Source organism: Seriola aureovittata, chromosome 3 (genome assembly GCF_021018895.1).
Source record: "Seriola aureovittata isolate HTS-2021-v1 ecotype China chromosome 3, ASM2101889v1, whole genome shotgun sequence".
Classification (NCBI taxonomy): domain Eukaryota; kingdom Metazoa; phylum Chordata; class Actinopteri; order Carangiformes; family Carangidae; genus Seriola; species Seriola aureovittata.
The window spans coordinates 29,226,440-29,249,874 of record NC_079366.1 but is presented as its reverse complement, the minus strand read 5'-3'; the positions used below and the strand labels follow the sequence as shown (position 1 = coordinate 29,249,874).

The 23,435-nt window shown below is 42.6% G+C and overlaps 1 protein-coding gene and 1 long non-coding RNA gene across 2 annotated transcripts; one reads left to right on the top strand and one right to left on the bottom strand.

Moving 5' to 3' along the window:
• Nucleotides 1-1,705: 1,705 nt before the first annotated feature.
• Nucleotides 1,706-22,956, bottom strand: LOC130165532 (metal transporter CNNM1-like). The gene is made up of 10 exons (XM_056370877.1): nucleotides 20,887-22,956; nucleotides 13,142-13,285; nucleotides 12,906-13,046; nucleotides 11,941-12,110; nucleotides 11,697-11,787; nucleotides 9,442-9,587; nucleotides 8,901-9,180; nucleotides 7,466-7,570; nucleotides 6,976-7,080; nucleotides 1,706-6,174 (listed from the first exon to the last, which is right to left on the bottom strand). The coding sequence occupies exons 1-10, from the start codon at nucleotides 22,325-22,327 to the stop codon at nucleotides 6,095-6,097; spliced, it is 2,703 nt and encodes a 900-aa protein (XP_056226852.1). The 5' UTR covers nucleotides 22,328-22,956; the 3' UTR covers nucleotides 1,706-6,094.
• LOC130165955 (uncharacterized) lies at nucleotides 9,599-17,643 on the top strand. Its single transcript, XR_008827076.1, has 5 exons — nucleotides 9,599-11,236; nucleotides 12,666-12,744; nucleotides 12,872-13,014; nucleotides 16,129-16,370; nucleotides 17,505-17,643. It is a non-coding gene; the product is annotated as an uncharacterized LOC130165955 (long non-coding RNA).
• Nucleotides 22,957-23,435: the final 479 nt, after the last annotated feature.

Here is a 23,435-nt window from a genome sequence, read left to right as displayed (position 1 = left end):
TAACTAAACTCTCTAACTTAACTAAACTCTAAACCTAACTTAACTAAACTCTAAACTTTCTAACTAAACTAATTTAACCAAACCTTCTAACGTAACTAAACTCTCTAACTTAACTAAACTCTAAACCTTCTAACGTAACTAAACTCTAAACCCTCTAACTTAACTAAACTCTCTAACTTAACTAAACTCTAAACCCTCTAACTTAACTGAACTCTCTAACTTAACTAAACTCTAAACCCTCTAACGTAACAAAACTCTCTAACTTAACTAAACTCTCTAACTTAACTAAACTTTCTAACTTACCGAAACTCTAAACATTCTAATGTAACTAAACACTCTAACTTAACTAAACTAACTTAACTAAACGTTCTAACTTAACTAAACTAACTTAACTAAACTTTCTAACTTAACTAAACTAACTTAACTAAACTTTCTAACTTAACTAAACTCTAAACCCTCTAATGTAACTAAACTCTCTAACTTAACTAAACTAACTCAACTAAACTTTCAAACTTGACTAAACTCTCTAACTTAACTAAACTCTTTAACTTAACTAAACTCTCTAACTTAACTAAACTCTAAACTTTATAACTAAACTAACTTAACTAAACCTTCTAACGTAACTAAACTCTAAACCTTCTAACTTAACTGAACTCTGTAACTTAACTAAACTCTAAACCCTCTAACTTAACTAAATTCTCTAACTTAACTAAACAACCTTAACTAAACCGTCTAACTTAACTAAACAACCTTAACTAAACTAACTTAACTAACTCTCTAACTTAACTAAACTAACTTAACTAAACTTTCAAACTTAACTAAACTTTCAAACTTAACTCTCCAACTTAACTAAACAACCTTAACTAAACTAACCTAACTAAACTCTCTAACTTAACTAAACTTTCAAACTTAACTCTCCAACTTAACTAAACAACCTTAACTAAACTTTCTAATTTAACTAAACTCTCTAACTTAACTAAACTCTAAACTTTATAACTTAACTAAACTTTAACTAAACTTTATAACTAAACTTTGTAACTTAACCATAACTAAACTTTATGACTTAACTAAACTTGCACTTGACATTAATCTGTACATGATAAACATGTAAAAGATGCTTCTAAAAATGTCACTGAAAAACCCAAAGAGTATTTAAGTTGGAAATATAACAAATCTAAAATGATTTGACCCACAACTGAGTATCGCTGTTACTAGTGCATGAAATGATACTGAACTTGCACCGCTGCCAAATGTTGTTACAGTAATAATCAAACTACTACCACTACTACAAATACTACTAATTATAGTCATAAAAATAATAAAACCACTATTGGTGATAGTAATCAGAGCTTTAGTCATTAGGATTTTTCTGTGACCTGATTGATTTGAACACTGTCGAAGGAGTGATGAGTTGAACCTGGAGTTTCCTCAATAACCTCAAATCCTGCTTCGTGGTACAGGCCTCAGGTTAGGAGTTCAGCATCAGTTACCATGGCGATTTCTTCCGTTTGTTTTTATCGTTTTGTAAAGATAACTAATCTGGTTTTAGATGTGTATTATTATTTTAATAAATAAACAAATATTAAATATAAAAGATCATGGAAGTACACAGAGACTTTTACAGTAAGAGATGAACGTGAATCAGGGTGACTGTTTTCTTTTATGTTACCGAGTTAATGTCATTGATCAATCAACACAGCTTAAATATCAATATGACAATATCAGTTTTTTTTTATTGGCTCTCTTTCATGACATAGGCTTCAGTGATGATTGGATCTTTAAAAAAGTCTTGTCCTGCGACGGTGTTGTCAGAGTCTGTTTCCCCATCGACACGTGTCTTCTCCTGTGATTAGGGTTATGATAAGGTCACATTCAGGTGAAGGTGAGTCGAAACAGACTTCGACACAACACCTGCAGCATCGCGCGTTTACACAGGTTATCATATTTCATGAACCCGACAATTGATCAGACACAAGTCAAACCATAACAGCTGAATATGAAACACCAGAGTTCCAGTGATGTGACTCTAATTTCTTTTTTTTTCTATTTTGAAAACATTTACAAGATCAAATTTGAACTTGCGTAAAATATAAAACCTCCAGAAAACAAAACTCCTGTCAGCTGTTTGCTTTAGGCTGCAGTCTGCATGAAGGGAGTGCTTTAAGTAGTTAGAAAGCAACACAACTTCTTCAATGTTAAAATAAGTTAATGATGTGACATCCAAATAGCTACACTTTGATTTCCAAGTAGGGATCCCAAAACGATAACATCCACTTATATAAAACTTATAAAAAACATATTTTTTCCTGTTATTCTTGAAAATATACATCCAGTGTATCTCATCTCATCTTTATATAATGGACACTACAAATTATTATAGGCTGTTTGTTAAATGACCATCAATCTAAGTATATCTGGAGCTCATTCAGACCTCTGGCTCGTCGAAATGTCTCTTACTGGACAATGAGTTTCAACTAATCGTAGCGGGGAAAGCACAGATGTTACTAATAACATGTTCATGGGTTGTCATCCACATTCTGCAGGGTCATTCACGTCAATAACATTGCTTTAAGTGTTTTCAGTATTGCTTAGTTGGCACAGCAAGATGTTTCCACCCCAGTGACCTGTATGTGCATGTTCAACTCCACGCCACCAGGGGGCAGCAATGAAAGTATGTACTGCAGGGAATAATTACTGATGTTGGATAAAATCTTTGTCTCAAATTCTTGCAATATGTTTTAAGATGGTAAAAAAGAAGAAGGAGAGATGTTTAAGAAATATGTGCTTTTGTGAAAGTTCAATAAGGACGATCTTTGTCCATCACGTTTCCTTTTGTTGGGACTTCCTGCTTTTCCATTTCCTCCTAGTTCATCACTTTCTTTTTCCCACTTCACTTCTGGCGTATTATCTTCTTGCCCACTTTCCTGGAGTCAACCAGCCTTCCCTCATTCAGTCCCACGTCTGTGCGACCCACCACCTCCCCATCCCCGCCTCATCCTGCAGGTCGATCCAGAGGTTTCAGCTGAAAAAGTTCCATCTTTACTCAATCGTAACCAGCATCCAGCCTACACTGGATTCTACTCATCTCCTGTCTTTATTGGTCTAATGCTTATTAACCAGATGCATCACAGCGAGGTCTAATCGGCAAAATCTTTCCATGTTGTTAACCTCAAAAAACATTCTTATATACTTTCTATTGATCTCTCCTAAAAGTTTGACATAGTAAGCTCACAGACACATCTCTGCTCAGCCTTTAAAAGATTGAACTGCTGGTTTTCAACCTTTTTAGCGTCTTACATAATAAACAGTAGGCTATGTGTTCAGGTGTGTTCATGGTTTTTTGATTTTTTTTTTTGATGGAAGTAGCAGCTGAAATAACAGATTTACAAATTCTTAGCTTAACTAGCAGTGTAGCCTGACAGACCAACTGATCCCATTTCCCTTCATTTCCATTAATTCATCATTTAAATAACTAGCCATTAAACTTACGTTTGTGTTGTTTTTTGTTTCTTCTTTTGAAGGCGCTAAACTACGGTTTCATTTTACCTTCAGTACTCATTCTAAGCTAGGCTAACACAGAGCTAACTATAGCAGACCTAGACTGCCTCACTAGGAAGCCTAGCTTAGCACAAAGACAGACAGCAGAGGGAAGCTGCTACTTCCATCAAAAAATAAAACAAAACAGAAAATCTGAACTCCCCGAACACACATAGTTTTCTGGTAAGAAGCTAAAAAGGCTGGAAACTACTGGTTTAATCTTTTTAATGCTGAACAGAGACGCTGCATGTGAGCTAACGACGTCAAACTTGCACATTATCTCATATTCACACTGACGTGTTGATATGTTGAGTTTGGAAACCGCTGCAGACACTGTGGAGTGACGTTGGGCCATGTGGAGGTTTGAGTATCACATTCAGATATTGTGAAAGGTGCTGACTTCATAAACCCAATAATATGCTTATAATGTACAGTCCCTGCTGTCAGAAGCTCAGTTTCATTTCACCTCCAATAAAGAAAAGGCAGAAGGAAGGAGATTCATAAATAATTGAGATGGCTCTGATAAGAAAAAAGAGAGAAAAAAGGCTCAGCTCAGATGATGATTATTTAAAGACTTGTGTGATGAATGAATCTGAACTGAAAGCCCGACCCCAGATTTCTAAATGTACCGTGTATCCATGTCAGATATTCTCTGAAACAGAGAAGGAAAACATAAGAAATTAAATTTTTACGAGGCATAAAATACAATTCAGATCACATATCTTCAAAATATAGGGCTCAGATAACAAACAATAAGGCCAGTCAGCAGGAGACGTTTCAAGAACAATAAAGGGGCGATGACTTTCACCTCAAAGCAAAGGAAAAAAAAGAAACAAAGCACCATACGAATCCAGTCTCATCCTTTAACCAGATGGAAAATCGGTTCCATACAGTCGTAAGTTGTGACATCTGGACACTAACATGGGGCATCATTTTGCAAATGAAAAGCAAATTTAAACGCTTTGAAGATCAGCTGATCTAAGCAACCGGCAGAGACACATCTGGTCACATAGCAACCCAGATAATAAATCAGACCCGTACCCGAGCCACACGCTTGTTTTCTTCTGGCTCAGTATCCACCCGGTTCCACGGCCCGGATCTGGCCCACACACACACACACACACATACACAGCATGACATGTCAGATGCTACTTCCACATCTGGACCAAAATCTTTCAGCTGTCAGCCAATACCAGAGGATAACAGCCGGAATCTGCCCAGATGTGGAGGTATATGTGGGCCAGAATTGGTCCGAGGGCCCGGGTGTATGTTTTTACTTTGTTATCTGGGAAATAAGTCAAATGATAGTTGGACATTCATTTGCTTTTTTGCCATGAGGTAGATGAGGACAGATGCTCTTGCGTTGTCCAGACTCAGCGTAAAGACTTCATCCACACTTCAAACAAGCAAAACAGAATAACATGTATATAACAACAAAATGCCGTTACTGTTTTAAAACCTGAAATTACTGTAGCTCAGCAATATTCTTGGCCGAGCTATTTGAAATGGTAAACTTGTAAGCATACTTGTTTACACTAAGCTCGGCTAATGACCTCTTGGTTTGAGGTCACAGACGCGTGTGCAGTACCGATCTTCTCACCTGACTCTCAGCAAGAAAGCGAATAAGCATAGACTACCTCACAACATGTTGAACTGTTCCTTTAATGCGTCTGCAGCCCACATGTGACAACTGGAAACAAGAAAAGCATTAATCAGTGGAGGAAAATACACAAACAGGAGACCGACGGCTCTGATCACAAACTGTTATGATGTGCTAAATGTCCAAAAGTAAAGAGAGAACCGACATTACACTGATATGTGATGGTCGAACCTCTAATTCCAGAACCGCTACACCATATACTTATGGCATTATGGGATACTTAGTTGACAAGTGTGCGTGTCCATCTGCAATTTGGAAAGTGCAGAAAATACTTGTTTGAAGATAAATAAAAGGTAAAAAAAAAAAAAAAAAGAATGTTTCTACACTGTTATGTTATAATTATTAGGCTATAGATCTAACAAGCATTAAACAGGCAACATTTCAAAGTAAAAGCCCAACGCAAAGCAACTAGTTAAACTTCTGTTTCGTTGAGATTCCTCCTGTGCATTTTTGAGCGAGTGTGTACAAAACAGCAACATCTTTGGTGTCTTCCATCCGTTTTCCTGTGCACCGTCGTTTCCTTTAGCTCCATTGGAGAAGTGCTCACATGTGAGGAGGGTATACAGTGTATAAAAATGTTTTTCTACAAATCTTTTACATTCGCAGTCATTCCTTTATATACGAGCATCAGCATGAAAAACGTGTCGAGATGAGAGGCTGCAGTTTCAACGATGCGTATCACCAAAGCTGCAGCCTTATAATCTCCTGTGTGTGTGTGTGTTAGTGTGTGTGTGTGTGTTAGTGTGTGTGTGTGTGTGTGTGTGTGTGTGTGTGTGTGTGTTCTCAGATAAAACTCTGATAGCTGTAGTTCACCGACCACACGGTCTTTACAAAACAACTTAAAGAACCATCAGATGATGGAGTGTTCAGGTCCGTTTCGAACACACACACACCCTGCTAGGTTTTAACCAGCGGCTGTTCTGAAATGTCCTCTGGTGTTTTCTCCCCTTCGCGAGACTTTTTCCTCTTCTTGTGGCCTGAGGAGACAAAACATGTCAACATGTTCATTGTCGTTTTTCAGTCTGGCTTTTATTCTCTTGCTAACTTTGCACTCAACACTCAACCAGTGTAGACTGGGAATCGTGGACTGGTTTGATTAGCCGGCACATTGCGCTGGAAATACATCATTATGCAGTTAACTACAACATATATGTGACATGTTCCATCTCTTTTTAAAATACTTTTTAATCAATTTTACAGTTTCAGTTTGATTGATTTGATAAAATATCTCTAAACAGTGAATCTGTATAAATGTATGTAAATGTATAAAATAGTTTTTTTTGGTTTTTGTTTGTTGGTTGAAGAACCCCTTACTTCATTGTGTCCCCGCCTATAGTGAAACCCAACATACACCCATATGTAACTCTGTGTTTTTCTTACCATACTGAAACAAACAGAAATCAGTGGCAAGCAGGAAATACATTCACCTCTACATTTACTTTGGCTCAGGTGCTAAGCTTTGCATGTTGCTCTGCGGTAATGTATACATCCATAGAGTAAAGAAAAACACTAGAAATGTCCTTTAAGAAGCAACACGAGAATACAAAGTAGGCAAGTCCAAAACACAAATGTAAGTTTAAATGGTTCTGGAGGGGAAGCTGTGATTGTGAGAGTGTGTATTGTGAGTCTGCAGCTCAGTTTGCATGTGAATCAGAGCCAAGCAGGGAACGAGAGAAAGAGAGAGAGAGTATAGAAAAGGTTGGTGAATAAGTGGGTTGTGTGTGTGTGTGTGTGTGTGTGTGTGTGTGTGTGTGTGTGTGTGTGTGTGTGGGACTGACTGAGTTTGAGCAGGAGTTTCTTGCCCAGTGTGTCCTCTGAGCCGCTCAGCGACAGGCTGCTGATGAAAGGAGACGTGTCCGTTTCTATGGGAACAGAGGCCATGTCTGAGAGAGGGACAGAGAGAGAGAGAGAGAGAGAGAGGGAGAGAGAGACCTAGTCATGACCCCGTCAATGATGAACAGCTTTAGCCTCTGCTGGGGGACAGATTAAAGTCCTGTATGACTCCAAGTCTCTGTCCACAAGATGAAACTAAACACAACTTTTAGGAACTTGTGGAAAGTTCAATGTGAAAATGAAATTGCTTTATTCAGAAAATTATGCCGTTGAAAACTTCCTATGCTCATGCTAACCACCCGGTTCATCTGTTCTTTCAAAATAAAGTGTTACCACGTGTCACCCACAGAATTTCGGACTATTATCGCCACATGTCGTGGATTAGCTGTGACAGTCTGTGTGACCAGACAGATGTCATGCTGCCAGACGTCGTACCAGTGTGTGTGTCAGTCTCAGATCTGTCCTCTCTGATGTACGGGATCTCGTCCATCCTGAGAAACACTGAGTCGCTGGGACTCTTCTGGCCGTCAGATTTACTCCCTGAAACACACACACACACACACACACACACACACACACAAACGTGAGTCCTGTTTATTCAGGGTTTGTCCACATTTTTTAAATAATGTCTCCCACCCATGGATTATGAGGGATGAAGCGTCCCTAGACATTAAGACTGACTGCACCAAGCTTAAAAAGTGAACTATCGGACAAAAAAGGGCAAATACAGTAAAAATAACGATGAAAAAATTAAATGCTTATACACAGCTTTAACCTGAGTTTGAACTGTACACCTACGTGGCATCATTACAGCAACGGCTCTTGACCTATGTGACTCCACGAACAGTAGGTCCATCGACTGAATACATTAGAGTCATAATTAGAATCAGAATATGCTGACATGGTGGTTCTCAGGTGTGTTTGCATGTGACTTTTTTAAATGTCCTGTTTTCCATTCTCCGCACCTGTTCAGCTCTTTCCTAAAGTAAAACGTTAGTCCATGCTAGAATCAATAAGTCTGCGCACATACAGTCAGTCTCCATTTTGCAGACCACTTTGTCCAAAGTAATTCAACTCTAGTGGAACGTTAATATTTAAACACATTGTAATCTCATTGTGTTTGCTCTTCCAGTGGTGCATTTAAAGACACATCACCGACAGCTGTGATGCATCAGCACGATCACGAGCATCAGCATAAAGTTACTGCAATAAAAAACTGGAATTCTTTTTGAAATACTCGTGGGGAAACTTTGCATTTATAGTTAAGTGGTCACAATAAAATTTAATCTGCACTTGAAATATGCTACGTGAGCTGCTCTCTCACCACACAACCAATCAGCTTATTGGTATTATTTAAAACATTTTGATTTCAAACAAACATTTTGATTTGGGAGCGAAACATTTTAAATTAAAAAATAATGAGATAATAATCCTTTACTATTTTCATCCATGCTGTTTCTATACAATATATAATACATGTATGTTCTTCCAGAAAACTAGCTCTTATCCGTAAATCATAGAAGTTATGTGACACTAATAACTCACGGTTTCTCATCAGAACTAACGAAGTCACAGAGATGTAGCCTCTGTCTTGTCTTTATGTTTTCTCATCATCTCTGTCGGTCTCTCTTCTGAAAACGTTTCTCCAGTTTGAGCTGCTTGGGGTTATTGAACTCTATTCATCCTGAATATTGCACCCTAATGGATTCAGAAAAAAATAACTAGTTTGAAGGAGCAGCTTTGTTTGTCTGCCTCTCACTGACCTCGGTGTGACCTGCTCCATGATTGTCATTTCCTGTTCAGCTCTCTCTCTCTTTTTTTTTATTGGATTCACCAGCCGCCGCCTGTCTCTGGGCGCGAGGATACTTACGGACGATGCGGTTCTTCTCGTTCAGCAGGGAGGTGCTGTGTGGGACGCTGGACTGCTGTCCGTGGGTTCTCGCTGAGCTGGGCCGCCCGGGCTCCCTGGGCGGAGGCATGAGGGTGGCGGTGGTGTGTGGCGGGGGCATCAGCGTGGCGGCATGCTCCGTTGTCGGGGGCTCCGGGGTCGGGGTGTTGCCCTCTGTGGGACGAGCGTCTGCATCGGGGGTCTGAGGAGAGCTGTCCATCCTGGTGGCCGTTACAGCGTTCTGGTAGTGGCTGCGGGTTATCTGGCACACAGCAGCATTGTGGGTATTATTATTAACACACAGCTTTCCTCAGGCCAAAATACCAACTTTAAGTAATTTTATTCAGTAACGGCCAAATATCAGTGAAGCCTTCCTCCTCTTTCCAGGAGATAATCATGTTTTCATTGACTTCTCTTTTTAGTTTCAAGTTTATATTTAAAGCATTTCCACCCTTTACTGAGCTCCTGATGAAATCCACAAATAAACCGAGCAAAGAAAAGCCCCAAACTGCCGAGGTGTTACCTTGATGATCTGAAGGTGTGTGAGCTGTCTGACAGAGTAATCTGGCAGGTAGACGTTCCCCGCTCCGTTCAGCTGGCCCATGCTCCCTCCGTACAGCATGGACTCAGAGCGGTCCAGGCCACTGCTGCGAGAGGGGGATCTGTGGACTGCAGGGGAGGCAGAGAGCGGAAGTACTTTATGAAACATCCATGTTCACCAGGACAGACCAGAGCTGGCGTTGACAGTGAAATACACAGCATTAAAATCAAAACTATAACAAAAGAACCACAACGCCAACACAAGGGGATGACCAACTGAAACTGAAACAGATCGTTGCCATGATTAAAATCATGTATTTCTCTACGTTTGAAAATTGCTGGAAACATTTGGAATTATATAAGTGCACAACTCATAAAAAATATGTAACAGGTCTAGTCGTTTTCAGACATTTTAATGTGGAAAAATTATATATTATAGCTTTAAGTCATGAGTGGGCTCAGGCATGCTGCTTCATTTTTCCCTCCTTAACATGTGATTGGCTCAGCTGTCATAGCTGAAAGCTTTCATTCATTTGAGGCTCTTCACTTGATGAATGCTGCATTCAGGTGTTTGGCAGTTAAATGACTTGGAAGTGTTCACACATTTGAATAAGTTCAGAGCAATTTAAATGCCACGACTGAAGAATGTGAGTGCTGCTGATGAGTGTTTTCACTCTATACACCCCCCCCCCAAAAAAAACAACTGCCACACACATGGCTTTCAGTACTGTAGATTCTTTGTCTTTTGTTTTTCTGATTTATCATTTTTATTGAAATTATTTAAATACATCTCTTATGTATCTGTGTGTAAAATTAACTTGAAATTTATAAATGGTGATGTTGACATGATTTGGAGTTTGTGTTTGGGTGTTACTTTGTATATCCACTATAAGCTTTACAAATAAGGGCATTTTTGTGACATCATGTTCATTTGGGGGCAAAATTAAGATCACCCTTTCACCTGTAAACGACATTTTAAACAATAATGTTGCTGCAAACAAGTATTTTCTATGTAAAGATATGCTGTGTACTCTTTAACTGACAAACTATAAACATTAAATGTAATATAGGTACCCGGATGGTGCACTATTGAAAAGTTGAGTGTGGAACGCTGCTCACTTCACCCCCTATGCTTCACCTTCAGCGGTCGCCATCTTGTGACGTAGCGGAAGGGGAGGGACCACCAACGTATTTCCAAACTGGCGACCGAGGAAAGCCGACACTTCTTTGGCGCCAAATGGCAGAGTAATTACAGTATGTCGCACGTCACAGGGGGCACACACAAGAAAGTATAACGTTCATTTTCAAGTGTAGTAATGGCGTCCTGAGCAGAGAATGAAGTCACCCTCTTCACCTGAATATGTCTCTGTTTGTTTCCCCTCACCTTCACGTATATAAACAGAGCGTCTTCCCATGTATGGCCGAGTGAAGCGTGTAGCGTCCAGGTGAAAACTGCCACCTTGAACTTCCTCCAATGAAGAAAGTGCGTTTTACGGCTAAAAAGGCATCCGGCCAGAGTACAGACTGACGGTCATGGGGACTACCAGCACAAATCTTGGTCGGCCGGTGGGGCGTCAGAACATCCATAGAGTTTGTTTACCGGCTACATCCGGCTTCTTCAGCGGAATTCGCGTGGCCCGGTCCCGGTGGATAAGTCCAAGGCTGAATCTCTGTCCCACTCCGACTGTGGAGCCAATACTGGTCCGGCTTTACCAAGGTGGAGAGCGGATGAAAGGCTCCAGCTTGACTCAGAAGTGGCTTTTTCTTCTTCTCCATGTGTAAGTAACTTGATTGCTACATACTGTTGACCTGCTACAGTAGCCAACATTAGCTACGCTAGCTAACCTGCCGTTACCCCTATTATGATGTTGTTCGGCTAATGATGCTATCGCTAGCTAGCTAACTGTCAGAATTGCATATCACAGCAATGCTAGCAGGGGCTAATGGTTGTGCCTGGATTGTTTTTGTTGACTCTTGTGTACACAAGGTAACTGAAGTCAGCAGTACGTCTTGCTATGTGTTTAATGGTCGTTTTCACTGGGTTTCGTTACACCTTGCTGGCTGAGGACGGGAAGAGAGGAGAGTTGTGGCGGAAGGAAAGCCGGAGGTGTGGCCGACGAAGCATTTGTTTTGGTCCGAGGTGCTGGTGGTCTAATGCGACCTCTAGTGGCTGTTACAGAACCTTAAAATCAGCAATCGGCCATAAGCACGGTATGGTGTATAGGTGTGTGTTTTCACCTGTTGGCATGATGGCAGGTACCCCAAAGTAGGAGAACGCTCCATTCTCAAACTTCAGCGCTTCCTTACCAAACTCCACCTCAACTCGACCCTAAAGAAACAAACCAGAGGAACAGAGAAACCCTATGTGAGCTGACCAGCCTCCATTTAGGACAAGATAACAGGTAGTTTTTTTGTAGTATTTTCTGTATTGTCATCATGTCCATTGATAATTGTTGCTCAGGAAAAAGTTAAAAGCAGATACCTGCAGCACCAGGATGAAGTAGTCCACCGGTTTGTTGCGTTGGAACAAGAAGTGCTGCGGCGCTCGCTTGTTCTTCTCATCAAACTTGAGATCCTGAACCACGCTGGGGTGTTTGATCAGTCTCAACAGGATCTTCTCTGAGATGTGAGCCGGTTTGAAGGGCTCCACCTCTGATGGAGGGAGGGGAGGAGAAGGAGATGGAGAGACAAAATATTCTTATACTGTATCTCAATCAGGAGGATTTTCCCTCCCAGTTGTCCCATTTGCTGAGTATATTCATATTAACAATGCTCATGATCAGGATGCAACCTCGTCCCTTTTGTTGAATATTTTTTCTTTATTCAAGGAAGTTTGATAATAATTAATGTTGTGTTAATAATCAAGTCAGTTTGCACTGTTTCTATTTAGCTCTATCTGGTTTTCTGGCTTTCTTGGGTGGACCTCCATTGTACATCCATTGTCTGAACCCCAACTATAAACTATAGCTATGAGCTATAAACCTAAATATAACCCTGTCCTGAAAGTAGAGCGTTTTGTGGAATGTCAAATGCAATGAAGCCCAAACGTTGGATTAAAAATTCATAATTTGAGGTAAGAATGTTTATTTTAAAAGCCAGATGAAGGTTAAAAAAAACCCAGACACATTGCAAAGGGTTGAAAATAATGTTGATCCCTAAAACTGCAAGAGATGTGAAGCATGAAATGTTTTTTTTTTTTTTTTTCAGGTCTTGTGGGATGTAAACTGAACCACCTCGAGGTTTCCAGGAGAGTTGTGAGGGATGGTTGGGATGGAGTTTTGACCCTGTAAATATAATCACATTAAACTCTGGGCTTAGGCCTTAGTTTAATTTCAACTATTGACCTCATGTAAAGGAACAGTGGAGAAAATATTCTCAATTTGTGTGATCTTCCTCCTCTCTCCTAAATGTAGAGCTACGAGAAGACGCGAGGTGATTGGCTGTTACCTGTGGAGAGGAAGCGGTGTGTTGCCAGGAGAAGCTGAGGGGAAATCTTCACCTTCATCTCGTTCTCTGACAGTTTGAAGATGGAGAAGTCCTGCTGCTTCCGCTCGTGGTGAGAGACGCGCCGCTTTGTGCGGTTATCAGCTGACAGGACAGACGCAAATAAAATTAGCGTTTTCATTCACTGTCCCAAACACTTTGACAGATGTATGTGTTGGATTATGCGTGTGCATACATACTGTAGAGGTCGGTCTCATCCAGGATCTCTGACTTGATGATTTCCTCGATGACGTCCTCCAGGGTGACGATGCCCATCACCTCGTAGAAAGGGTCTCCTTCACCCTCGTTGTTCACCCGCTGCACGATGGCAAGGTGCGACTTTCCTGGATGTAACAGAATCAGGATCACGTTTAGACCAGAACCAACCAAACCAACACTTTACAGAGCAACACACTTTAAATGCCAGTAAAACATCAGTAACTGTAAAAACTCTATAATGCAGAGGGAAAAAAAGTTATGAAAAATATATAAAGAGTGAATTGTAAATAATGAAAATAAAAAATAAAATTAAAAAACCTCGTAATGAGCACTCTGACAAGATAATCACATTTTTGGTGGTCTGAACATTATGTGAAGAGATTGTATACATTATTTGTCATGAAACTAGGCAGATAAGTTGTGTCACAAAGTACATTTCAGTCTCAGCCTTAACGCCACTGAGGAAATGTTTTTGCTCACTACTTATTCACTTTATCCTTCTGGGCTTTTCCAGCCAGTCCTGGACCCAAACCAGGGTCCAGGCTTGCGGTCACAAGCTTCTGCAGTTCAGGAAGCAGTTTCTTTCACTTTAAAAAGCTGCCAGGCCTACAGTTTATTTATTATTATTATTTATTAACTTCAACTTTTTAACTTCAGCTTTACTTTATGATCCCTGGGGGGAGGGATTTGTCTTGCAGCCAGAAGAAACACAAAACACACACACATACACACACACACACACACTTGAATACAAAGCATAATACAGATGCAGAAACCCACCACACATGCGCACATAGAGCAGTTGTGTGTGTGTGTGTGTGTGTGTGTGTGTGTGTGTGTGTGTGTGTGTGTACAGTATGTGTGGGTTTGTGATTGGTGCAACGACTCAGTGTCCTCTTGCACACTGAGTGGGAGTGGAGCTGTGCAGTCTGATGTTCAGTAAGCGGAGCGACAGCAGGAGCCCAGTGGAGTGGGTGTAACAGCGGGGGGGGGGGGGGGGGGGGGGGGGTCAGTACAAAACACACACAGCCTCTGGACGCAAAAACACAATCCATCATATAAATACATTCAGCTGATGTATCCAGAGTCTGCAGCTCTTCTGCTGTGTTTACCTCCAGGAGTGTGTGTGTGTGTGTGTGTGTGTGTGTGTGTGTGTGTGTGTGTGTGTGTGTGTGTGTGTGTGTGTGTGTGTGTGTGTGTGTGTGTTTCTGGTGGTGAGGTCTTGGGGTCTTTCCAAAGATAACAGAATAATTAATAATCAAAAAGTAAGCGCATTTTACAGAAGAAGAGAATTAAACAGAACAGAACAGTCAGTACACAGACCGACCTGATGTTAGATGGGATTAATGTTTTATTTAATTCATGGTGGCTTGATGTGTAAACAAAGAAGAAGGAACAAGCAGGCAACGGGTGTGTGTGTGTGTTTGTCCTGAGGCCAGCGTGTGTGTTACTGGCTAACTATCCAGCCACTGCATAATTCACAACTTTATGGTCATAAGAAAAATGTGTACATGTGCACACACAGACACACGCACAAATATACACACTGACAGAAAACATAGGGAATCCTTGTTTGTATCGTTCAGTCCTCCTCTGGCTCCAAGTCGGCTTCCTCTCTGAGATTCTCTCTCTGCTTCTACACTCTGTGCCTGCCAAATGCTACCACACACACACACACACACACACACACACACACACACACACACACACACACACACACACACACACAATTCTGGCAGAGATGCGTTCAGCTAAGTGGGTCAGCCTTACATACAGAACAGACCAATTCAGGGAGAGGACAGAACGTTTACAGCTAATGTGCTGTTCACTCTCTCCCTCTCTGTTTTGAACCTTGTGTCAGAGTTAAGAGCCTTTTATAAGATGCATGTACGGAATTTAATATTTAAACTTGATTCCACTTTTAACAGCTGCAACATGAGTTTATATCTTTGTTCAGCTTGTGTGTATGTGCACATACACTATGTATATGTGCAAAGATGTGTACTACTGTTCAGAAGTTTTCTCCACTTTTTTCAGTTCCAGTTTTAATAAACAAAAATGATTACTATTATTATTACGTCAAAGAGTAAAGTGGACAACCTGTGCACAATTTTCTAGGATAAAATTACAAATAAATAAACCAAAGTTCAGTTAATTTTATCACTACATGGCCAAAATGTGTTGCTACGTTGAGAGGAAACTGATGAATCTAAGGAGAATATTGGGATTGATGGACGACACGTGATAAAGGTCATGAACTCAAGCCAAGTCTTCAACTTTTGCAATCTTCGCTGGATTTTGCTTTTGGATAATCCAGATAATCTGTCTCTGATTACTATATAATAACTTGTGATTTCATTTTAGTTTTGTAGATAAATAATTCTCAGTGAAATCTGAAGTAACTGGGATTCTGTTTCTGGAAGCAGAGGTTGCTGTTGTCTCACTTGTTAATTTTGTAAATTGGTCTTTTACTGCCAGACAGTAGATAACATCACTTTTCCTTTAATTGAATTTTCTAATTTTAAAGGATTTTACTGCACAGGAATAATGTAATCTATGATCATTCATCTTTGAATGGTGGGAGGGTGGTCGAGCCCAGATTTCAGTTTTTAAAAAATGTTTCTTCAGTTTAGAAGCATCACAAACCTGAAATTAAATTAGACACCAGGGTTAATCTACAGCATCCCATTCAATGTGGATGGCAAACTGTTACAGCTTTAAAATCTGTGAATCCTGTAATGTGCTGCCCATCAGATGCGTCTCCAAGTGGTTTATATACAACCCATAAATATGCCTGTAAATCTGGTGAGGGCAGCAATGCGGAAAAACAGCGTCTGACATTAAACAAGCAACACATACAGGTCATCCAGTCATGTACAACAACTGTTTAGAAATGGTCAAATTTGTTCTTCATAATCATTGATATTATTCAAGTTCCTGTGTTTGTGCACCTGTTTGTCTTTTACAGGCCCCAGACAGTGACCTAACTCCATGGCGTGCCGCCGAGCAACTCATTCAAAGCGGAGGTGTAATTAGTAACATTAACGATGGCCCAGGTCCATACAAGTGTCCCAGCGGCCAGGCTGTGAGCCAGCATCCACAACACAAGGACCCGAGAACCTGCACACACACACAGCCGAGCACAGCCATGATTAATCAGCTGCACCTGTGCTGTTCCTGCAGGAGGAGTTACCTCGCTGCAGCACACAGGTAAGATGCTTATACTTATAAAAAGTGTTGACAGTGTGAGATAAAAGTCATGTTAGCTTTAAAAAAATTAGCTCTCATTAGCCTAAAAGCCACTTCTGTACTCATAGATTAGCATGGTAACTAGCATCAACCTGGTACTGGCAGAGGGACAGCTGTTAGCTTATGACATTTAAAACTTGTTGAGATAGAAGGAGTGTTTATTAAATACCAAAGCTAATTCCTGAACCGTGGCTCGACCATCTTGATAAACACAGATTTAGCATTTCTTTTTGAGGTCATGATTCCCGTTCACGTCACCATGTTTCCGGCCAGAGGAGAGACGGTCTCAGGTCATTTTTTGATTGTGAGTCACGATCGCAAATACGTAAATAGTATTTGACGTGTTGCATGAGCTTCGTTAGAAAGAAAGGCTACTTGATACAGTGTTCCCTTGAAGCAATGCAGCCTTTGTTTCTCCGTATCTCGTGTCCGGAGCCGGCGCTTTCAGTCGACAACACCTGTAAAGGTGTGGCCTTCAGAGGAGTGGGAGGCTGTGAATTACAGGTTCAACAGGCAGGTTAACAGCAATCACATCCAAACAAATCACCAGAGAGCGTTAGCTTTTGATGATTCTGATGATGTTTTTGTTTCTGTCAGTCGGTCTTAGAGCTTAATGATGTTCTGAATTTGAGCATGGTGTGGTTACCTGTCAGAGCAGCTCCGGTCTAAGTCTTATTCGTCTTGTACTGAGGATTATTAGGAGGGAAGAGCACCATTCTCCTCACAAGATAATAAATGATCTATCTCACATCCTTCTCTTTGAATATCAAGCGTTTTCCTTCTGGGTTGAGTTTCAAAAATACAGACTGAAGCGTTATAAGATCTCATCAGTCCCATCGGCCATTATGATTTTAAACCACTGCAATAGTGGAACATTACATGGTCACAGAGCACGTCACAGCAGTGTCTACGTCCACATGAGGAATATTCTGATACTCTGTGCAATAACAGTGCAGTATTTGTTTTAACATTGTGTTGGTTTTATCCATGTCTTTGGTTATGAAGGATTGTGAGGACTTTTTTTTTTTAAAGAAAGTGGATGGATGTTGACATATACTGTAAATTACACAATTTTTCACCTGCTTGTGTTTGAAGGATAAGAGCTGATCAGCTGAAATGTGTAAAAGAAGAGAGAGCGCAGATGGCAGGGAGACAAACTGTGAAAGTACAGCACACTGAATATTTTATACTCTGCCTCCTGGGAGACTGGACAGTGACAAGGACAGAGAGGATGGAGAGGGAGAGGACGAAGCGTAGTGAGGTGTGTATTTTCCAGAAATTAATTCCTGTCAATGGAGGAATTGACTAAATAAAGAACCTTTGGATTAAATCAGTATGTTGTTGTGTGACGGACAGAAAGTCTGAGGTCTCACCACTGATTTTCAATATGGTTTTAAAGTGTAACCACAAAGACATTTATCATCTTCATTTTAAACCTATTGCTGTTCTTGTAGTGTGTGTTTTGGCTCCTCGTTGTGCTGAAAGTCTGTCCAGTTTCTGGCAGAGGGGACGCAGATTTATGTGTAACGTTTCATCGTTCAGCTTCCCATCTGTCTAAACAGGACTCTCCTGGCACCGAAAAGGTTCCCCGCACCAGCAAGCTACTGTTGCTGTGGTTCACAGCGGGGAAGGTGTTACTTGGCCGGTTTCACTGTGCCAGACGTACTGCTTAGCATTCAAGCCAAAGAATCCCATACTGCTTAGCATTCAGCAGACTCTCTGATCTCTCTGGTGTCTTTTTAAATGTGGGGAAATCATTGTTATACCAACTTTTGGCAAAGATATGTTTTTCTTTCTGTTATTGTCTTCTATCCAACAGACCTTTTACAGTATCTTCCACTGCAGCTAATGAGCTCTTTCAGTAATAGTGGACCAGATGTAGCAGGTTTAACCCTGATGTCTGAATGTCACTGCACTTGCAAATGACCCAAACCAAGCTGACGGGGTTGTGCTTAAAAGTAACTTCCCCTCCTGTCACTTATCTTCCTCATTTACTGCCTTTCCCTGCAGCTCGCAGCGGAAAGCTTATTCACAGCACCGCAGCAGAGTCTCGGTCTGGTGTCTTGGCTCTGGCCTCATTATTCCCAGCAGACACACTTACTGTGAGCACAGAGACGGAGAGTGGGGGGAGCGGTGATAGCAGATATCTCCCTCGGGAGCCTGGAGTCAAAGTATGCAGGTGGATGCTGCAATGAAGCAGCAGCAGCAGTGTTAGAGGCGAGGAGGAGCGGCCTATTTTCTAACAGCTGGAATAGACTGTTAAATTGTGAGGTCATGTTGATTAGGTGATGGGGACGGTGGAGCAGGTTGGATGTAGCAGTGCAGCTTCCCTAAACTGGCTCAGGAGGCGTGGCTCCGTTTGTTTTGCTGAGGTTTCTGTGGCTCTTTCATTTTCATTCAGGGTGTGTCCATGTCTTCACCACAGTTCAGGATCCAGACATGATCTTTAAATCTACGTGTTGTGAAGTTTGAATTTACAAATTCACTGTTAACACAACCCGAATATAATCTGAGGTGGCCAACTAGTTAGCGGGCTCGTTAGCTTTTGTGCTACAGGGTGAAGGTGGAAGATGAAATACGATTACTGCCTTGACACTGTGCAGCTGTTTGTATAATTTTGTCTTTTTTTTGTTTTGTTTTTGTTTCTGTGGCTGCACCAGCTGCTGCAGAGGTCTCATTGAGATGAGGGAGGGAGTGTGCATCTCTCTGCTGCAGTGCCTGAAATGGTTGTTACAGAGAGAGAGAGAGAGAGAGCGAGCGAGCGGATGACGGAGAGACTTGTTTATAATCCTCTGGTGTGTGTGGATTATCATCCAAATCTCTCTGTGGCACACTCACACAGGAATCATGTCTGTGTTCATCAGTTCACCGGCATCTGGCTTCACACACACACACACACACACACACACACACACACACACACACACACACACAGAGAGAGCCCCTTTATAGTCAGCAGCAGTATAAAGATCACACTGAAGATAAAACTCTGCATATCTTACGGGTAAATCTTTCCACCCTTGAGTTTAAAAAGCTTTTTAAAGCAATGTCAATGTTTTTATTAAAACATCAACAGTTGTCAAGTTAAAATATGACGTGTTGGTGATCACAGATCTTCACCCTGTCCTTACAAAATAAGCTAAAATGTAAATAAATAAGCTGTTACTTGTCTCGGTCATGGTGTCCTTCTCTGTTTACCTCCGTCTCTTCCTGTCGTCACCACAAGCCCAGCAGAAAAAAAAATGTGCTGACTGTGCAGGGTCCCTGAGCGAGCTGGGAGGGCTGTGATTGGTCAGCGAGCACCCCACCCATCTTAAATTCTACAATAAAGCAGGAACGCCAGCGGACTGCATACAGGAGGAAAGACTGCTCTGCTGCAGCGGCTCTGCAGACTGGGGTTTCACTCTTTATCGATGCAGGGAAGGGTTGTCCAGAGTGTGTGTGTGTGTGAGCTTTTCCAGCTCAGACACACACACTCACTGAGTAACACAGTGTCTCACTGTTAAATACTGAGCAGCCTCATTGAAGCAGACAGAGGTTTAAGTATCCTGCTCAGCTGTCTTGATTTGATTTGTCCAGTCAGTCCAGCCACCCAGACTTTAAGGAATAAGAATCTCTGAATGTGATGTCTGGTTTTGTGTTTGTGCAGCACGGAGCCAGTGATAGATGTTTACTGTACTGAGCAGACCTGCCCAAAGAAACACAACAAATGATGCTCAGACTGACAAACTTGGATCAATGTCTGAGCAAATATTGTGATGTTTTTCTCTCCCAATGGTCTGAAACGGAATCTTAAAATAAAAAAGGACAGATTTTTGAAAAACTTTAAAGTTCAACTGGCAAATGAAATGAGACCGCCGCAAAAAGTAGCACTGATTACCTGGCCTTTATGGTCTTGGTGAGCACACCTGGGGAGCAGCTTCAGGCTAATCAGAAAATCTGGGTTTGGATTGACCTATGACCTCACATCATCGGGGGTTCTCCAACCTCACCTGCTCAGGGAGGCACCTGAGACCAACAAGTTGCCATGGCTACCACTAGCCGCACATCAGATGCCAGATTCTAAGTGGCTACATTTCCCTTTCCTTTTTCCAGCACGATGCCAAAACTCACAGCTGCAGATGTACCCCTCATTTCCTTTAAATGTCCTCCAGCAACAGACTGCGCCGCTGCACCCGCTCACATTATAAACTGTAGCAGATGAAAGTACCAGAAACATGTCTGTAGAGTGCAGAGAAAAGTTTTTGTTGGAGTGTGAGAGTGAGGGAATGAGTCATATTGTCATTATTAGAACAAATATTATTCGGCTGGTGAAGAGGTTTTTATGTGTTTTTTTTCTGATATAACAAAAATGTTCTTTTAGAGTGGCCGTGATGCAACACTGCACTTTATCTGACCCCAGATAAACCTGACCATAACCCTGCAGTGACTCCTCTGTGCCACAGACACGCGGATAAACAACACCCGCCCTCCTCACCTTTCTTGAACTCCTCCAGCATGGCGTCCAGCTTGGTGTCGTTGAAGACGCAGTGCAGCGGGTGTTTGTAGAACTGGGTGATGGTCTTCAGCGGGGTGCAGTCGTCCGGGTCCACGAACGCCAGGTCCTTGACGAACAGGATGTCCACGATGTTGGAGCGCTCGTTCTCAAACACCGGTATCCTCGTGTAGCCGCTCTGCATGATCTCCGACATGGTGTTGAAGTCCAGCACCACGTCCGAGGCCAGCATGAAGCAGTCGGTCAGCGGCGTCAGGACGTCCTCCACGGTTTTGGTGCGCAGCTCCAGCGCGCCCTGGATGATGTTGAGCTCCTCTTTGACCAGGTCGTGGTACGGGTCGGTGACGCGCAGCATCTCCAGGAGTTTCTCTCTGGTGTAAAAGTTGGAGATCTCCTGGTTGAGGATGAGGTCCAGCAGTTTGCTGATGGGGTAGGAGATGGGGAAGGAGAGCACCATGAGCAGCCGCGTCACCCAGATGGTTTTGGAGGCGATGGCCAGGCCGTGCCGCGACGCCACCGAGTGCGGAAGGATCTCCCCGATGAAGAAGATGCCGAAGGCGCAGATGACCGTGGAGAGCCAGGTCATGCCCAGGATCTGACACATCCACACGGCGAGCGACGCGTTGATGATCGCGTTCCCCAGCAGTAAAGTGCACAGGACGTAGTTACCGTGCCGACGCACTGACTCGATTTTCCGCGCGTAATTCTGCTCCTTGTCGGTGCCGCTGTTCTGCAGGACCTGCAGCTCCACCGGGTCCAGCGCCAGCAGGCTCAGGTTCAGTCCGCTGAACAAAGCGGACAGCCCGAGCAGCAGGACTGAGACCAGAACCTGCAGCCACAGCTCCGGGACAGCCGAGCGCTCCACCACGGCAACCCAGAAATCCCGGGTTCGGTAGTGTTCCCATTTGGATCCGTCGAAGGCGCACATGGAGTAATATTTGATCTTCTCCCCCCTCCGCAGGTCCTTGGCCAGCAGCTCCACCAGCACCGAGTTCTGGCTGGAAGCAGACTTGAAAGACCCTAAAACCTCGATGTCGGACGTCCTGGCGTTCTTGTCCATGCACATGTTCCGCTTCGGGTGAACTTGTCCCTCTCGCCCGGGAGTTGGCTCCTCGATGAAGGCGATCCAGGGCGCGGCGTTGTTGGCCCGGGTCGCCGCGGTGCGGTTGAGCCTCTGCGGGGAGGTGGAGTAGTAAACCCGCAGCATGAAGCGGGTTCCCTCGGTAGCTTTCAGCACCCCGTCCTCCACGGACAGCTCCGCCCCGGTCTCCTCCGGCCGAAAGCCGAGCAAGCCGAGCGCCGGGGCGGGGAGCAGGGTGCAGGCGTACAGGCAGAGCAGCAGCAGGCGGGACGGAGAGAGCGGAGCCCCGCGGAGGAGCGAGGCTCCGGATCGGTACCGCGCGGCCGCATCCTCCGCAGCCATGATGCGGTGTGAGATGCTCAGTCAGTCCAGGGCTCGGGGGTCACGTGGTGCTGCGTGGTTCCGGTCCATGTGGGAAAAGGAGGGACCAGCAGTTCTCCTTTACCGCCCGGTGATTGTGATGTTCTGCTGTACCGAGGGAGAGATGCGCCCTCCACTGTGCGGTGACGTAACTTTTCTAATAATAGCCTCGAGCTCACTACATGAGAATGACTGTAATACAGCAGTAGTGCCCCAGTTTATCATGTGCAGTATTTGTAAGGACTTCGTGATGAACTGTCACTTTAACACGAGTCTGCGCCTTTAAAAAAGTGACTTGATCGTGAACCAGGAGTAGTAATGGTATTACTCTGATTATAGTCCTTGAATAGTCTGATAAATGTTGTAGTGATGACACTCATTAAAGCCTTCCCAGTTACCTAATTGTGCCTTGTATCATTTATTGAAATCTAGTGCCATCTAGCTTCAGTACTCCTTAAGTAAATTACAGTTTACTGGTTTTTCTGGTCTCTTCACTGTTGTTATTAGAGGTGCTTCAAAACTGTAGGTGGATCAGGTTTAAGTAAATAACAAAGAGACCTTCTGGGTTGCCAGGTTGGGCAGACTTCAGCGATACCCCCCTCCGATGGATTGTTTTGACCACTTACCCTCAGGAAATGAGCTGTAGAGCTAGATTTATTTATTAATAACTTCTCAACATCTACAACTGCATGCTTTAAAAATTATTGTAAAAACTCTTTAATCACAATGAGCTAGTTGTTAAAATAAGTGCAGATATTTTTAGCGTTTGAGTATTTGTTCAGGGATTTCCAGCATTTAGACTCATTAAGTGGAAACAGTGAATGATATCCAAACCTTTTTATAAATGGCAACCCAAAACCAAGGTGGTTTATGTTGTTTTATTTATTCGTTTTTTTGACTATGTGTTTCAGTATGAACCACTAAAGCTTATTGCCTGATCTCGAGACCCCGGCCTGAAGATGGTCGCTGTGTCAAAATCAAGTTGCAAGACCTTAACTTTCTTTTAGTTCTGTGATTCGTGGTGTTTAAGCAAATTACCACACAGCAAAACCTGCGGCCGGGTTTAGGATATAAAAGTGGTTCCCATCAG

What these genes read in the sequence shown, in the direction of transcription:
- LOC130165532 (XM_056370877.1), bottom strand. Translation starts at nt 22,327, where the DNA reads ATGGCTGCGGAGGATGCGGCCGCGCGGTACCGATCCGGAGCCTCGCTC. An exon ending in CGAGAAGAACCGCATCGTCC is followed by an intron (nt 7,571 to 8,900) that starts GTAAGTATCCTC and finishes TGTGTGTTTCAG; the next exon opens with GGAGTAAATCTGACGGCCAG. An exon ending in GAAACTCCTGCTCAAACTCA is followed by an intron (nt 6,175 to 6,975) that starts GTCAGTCCCACA and finishes TTGTCTCCTCAG; the next exon opens with GCCACAAGAAGAGGAAAAAG.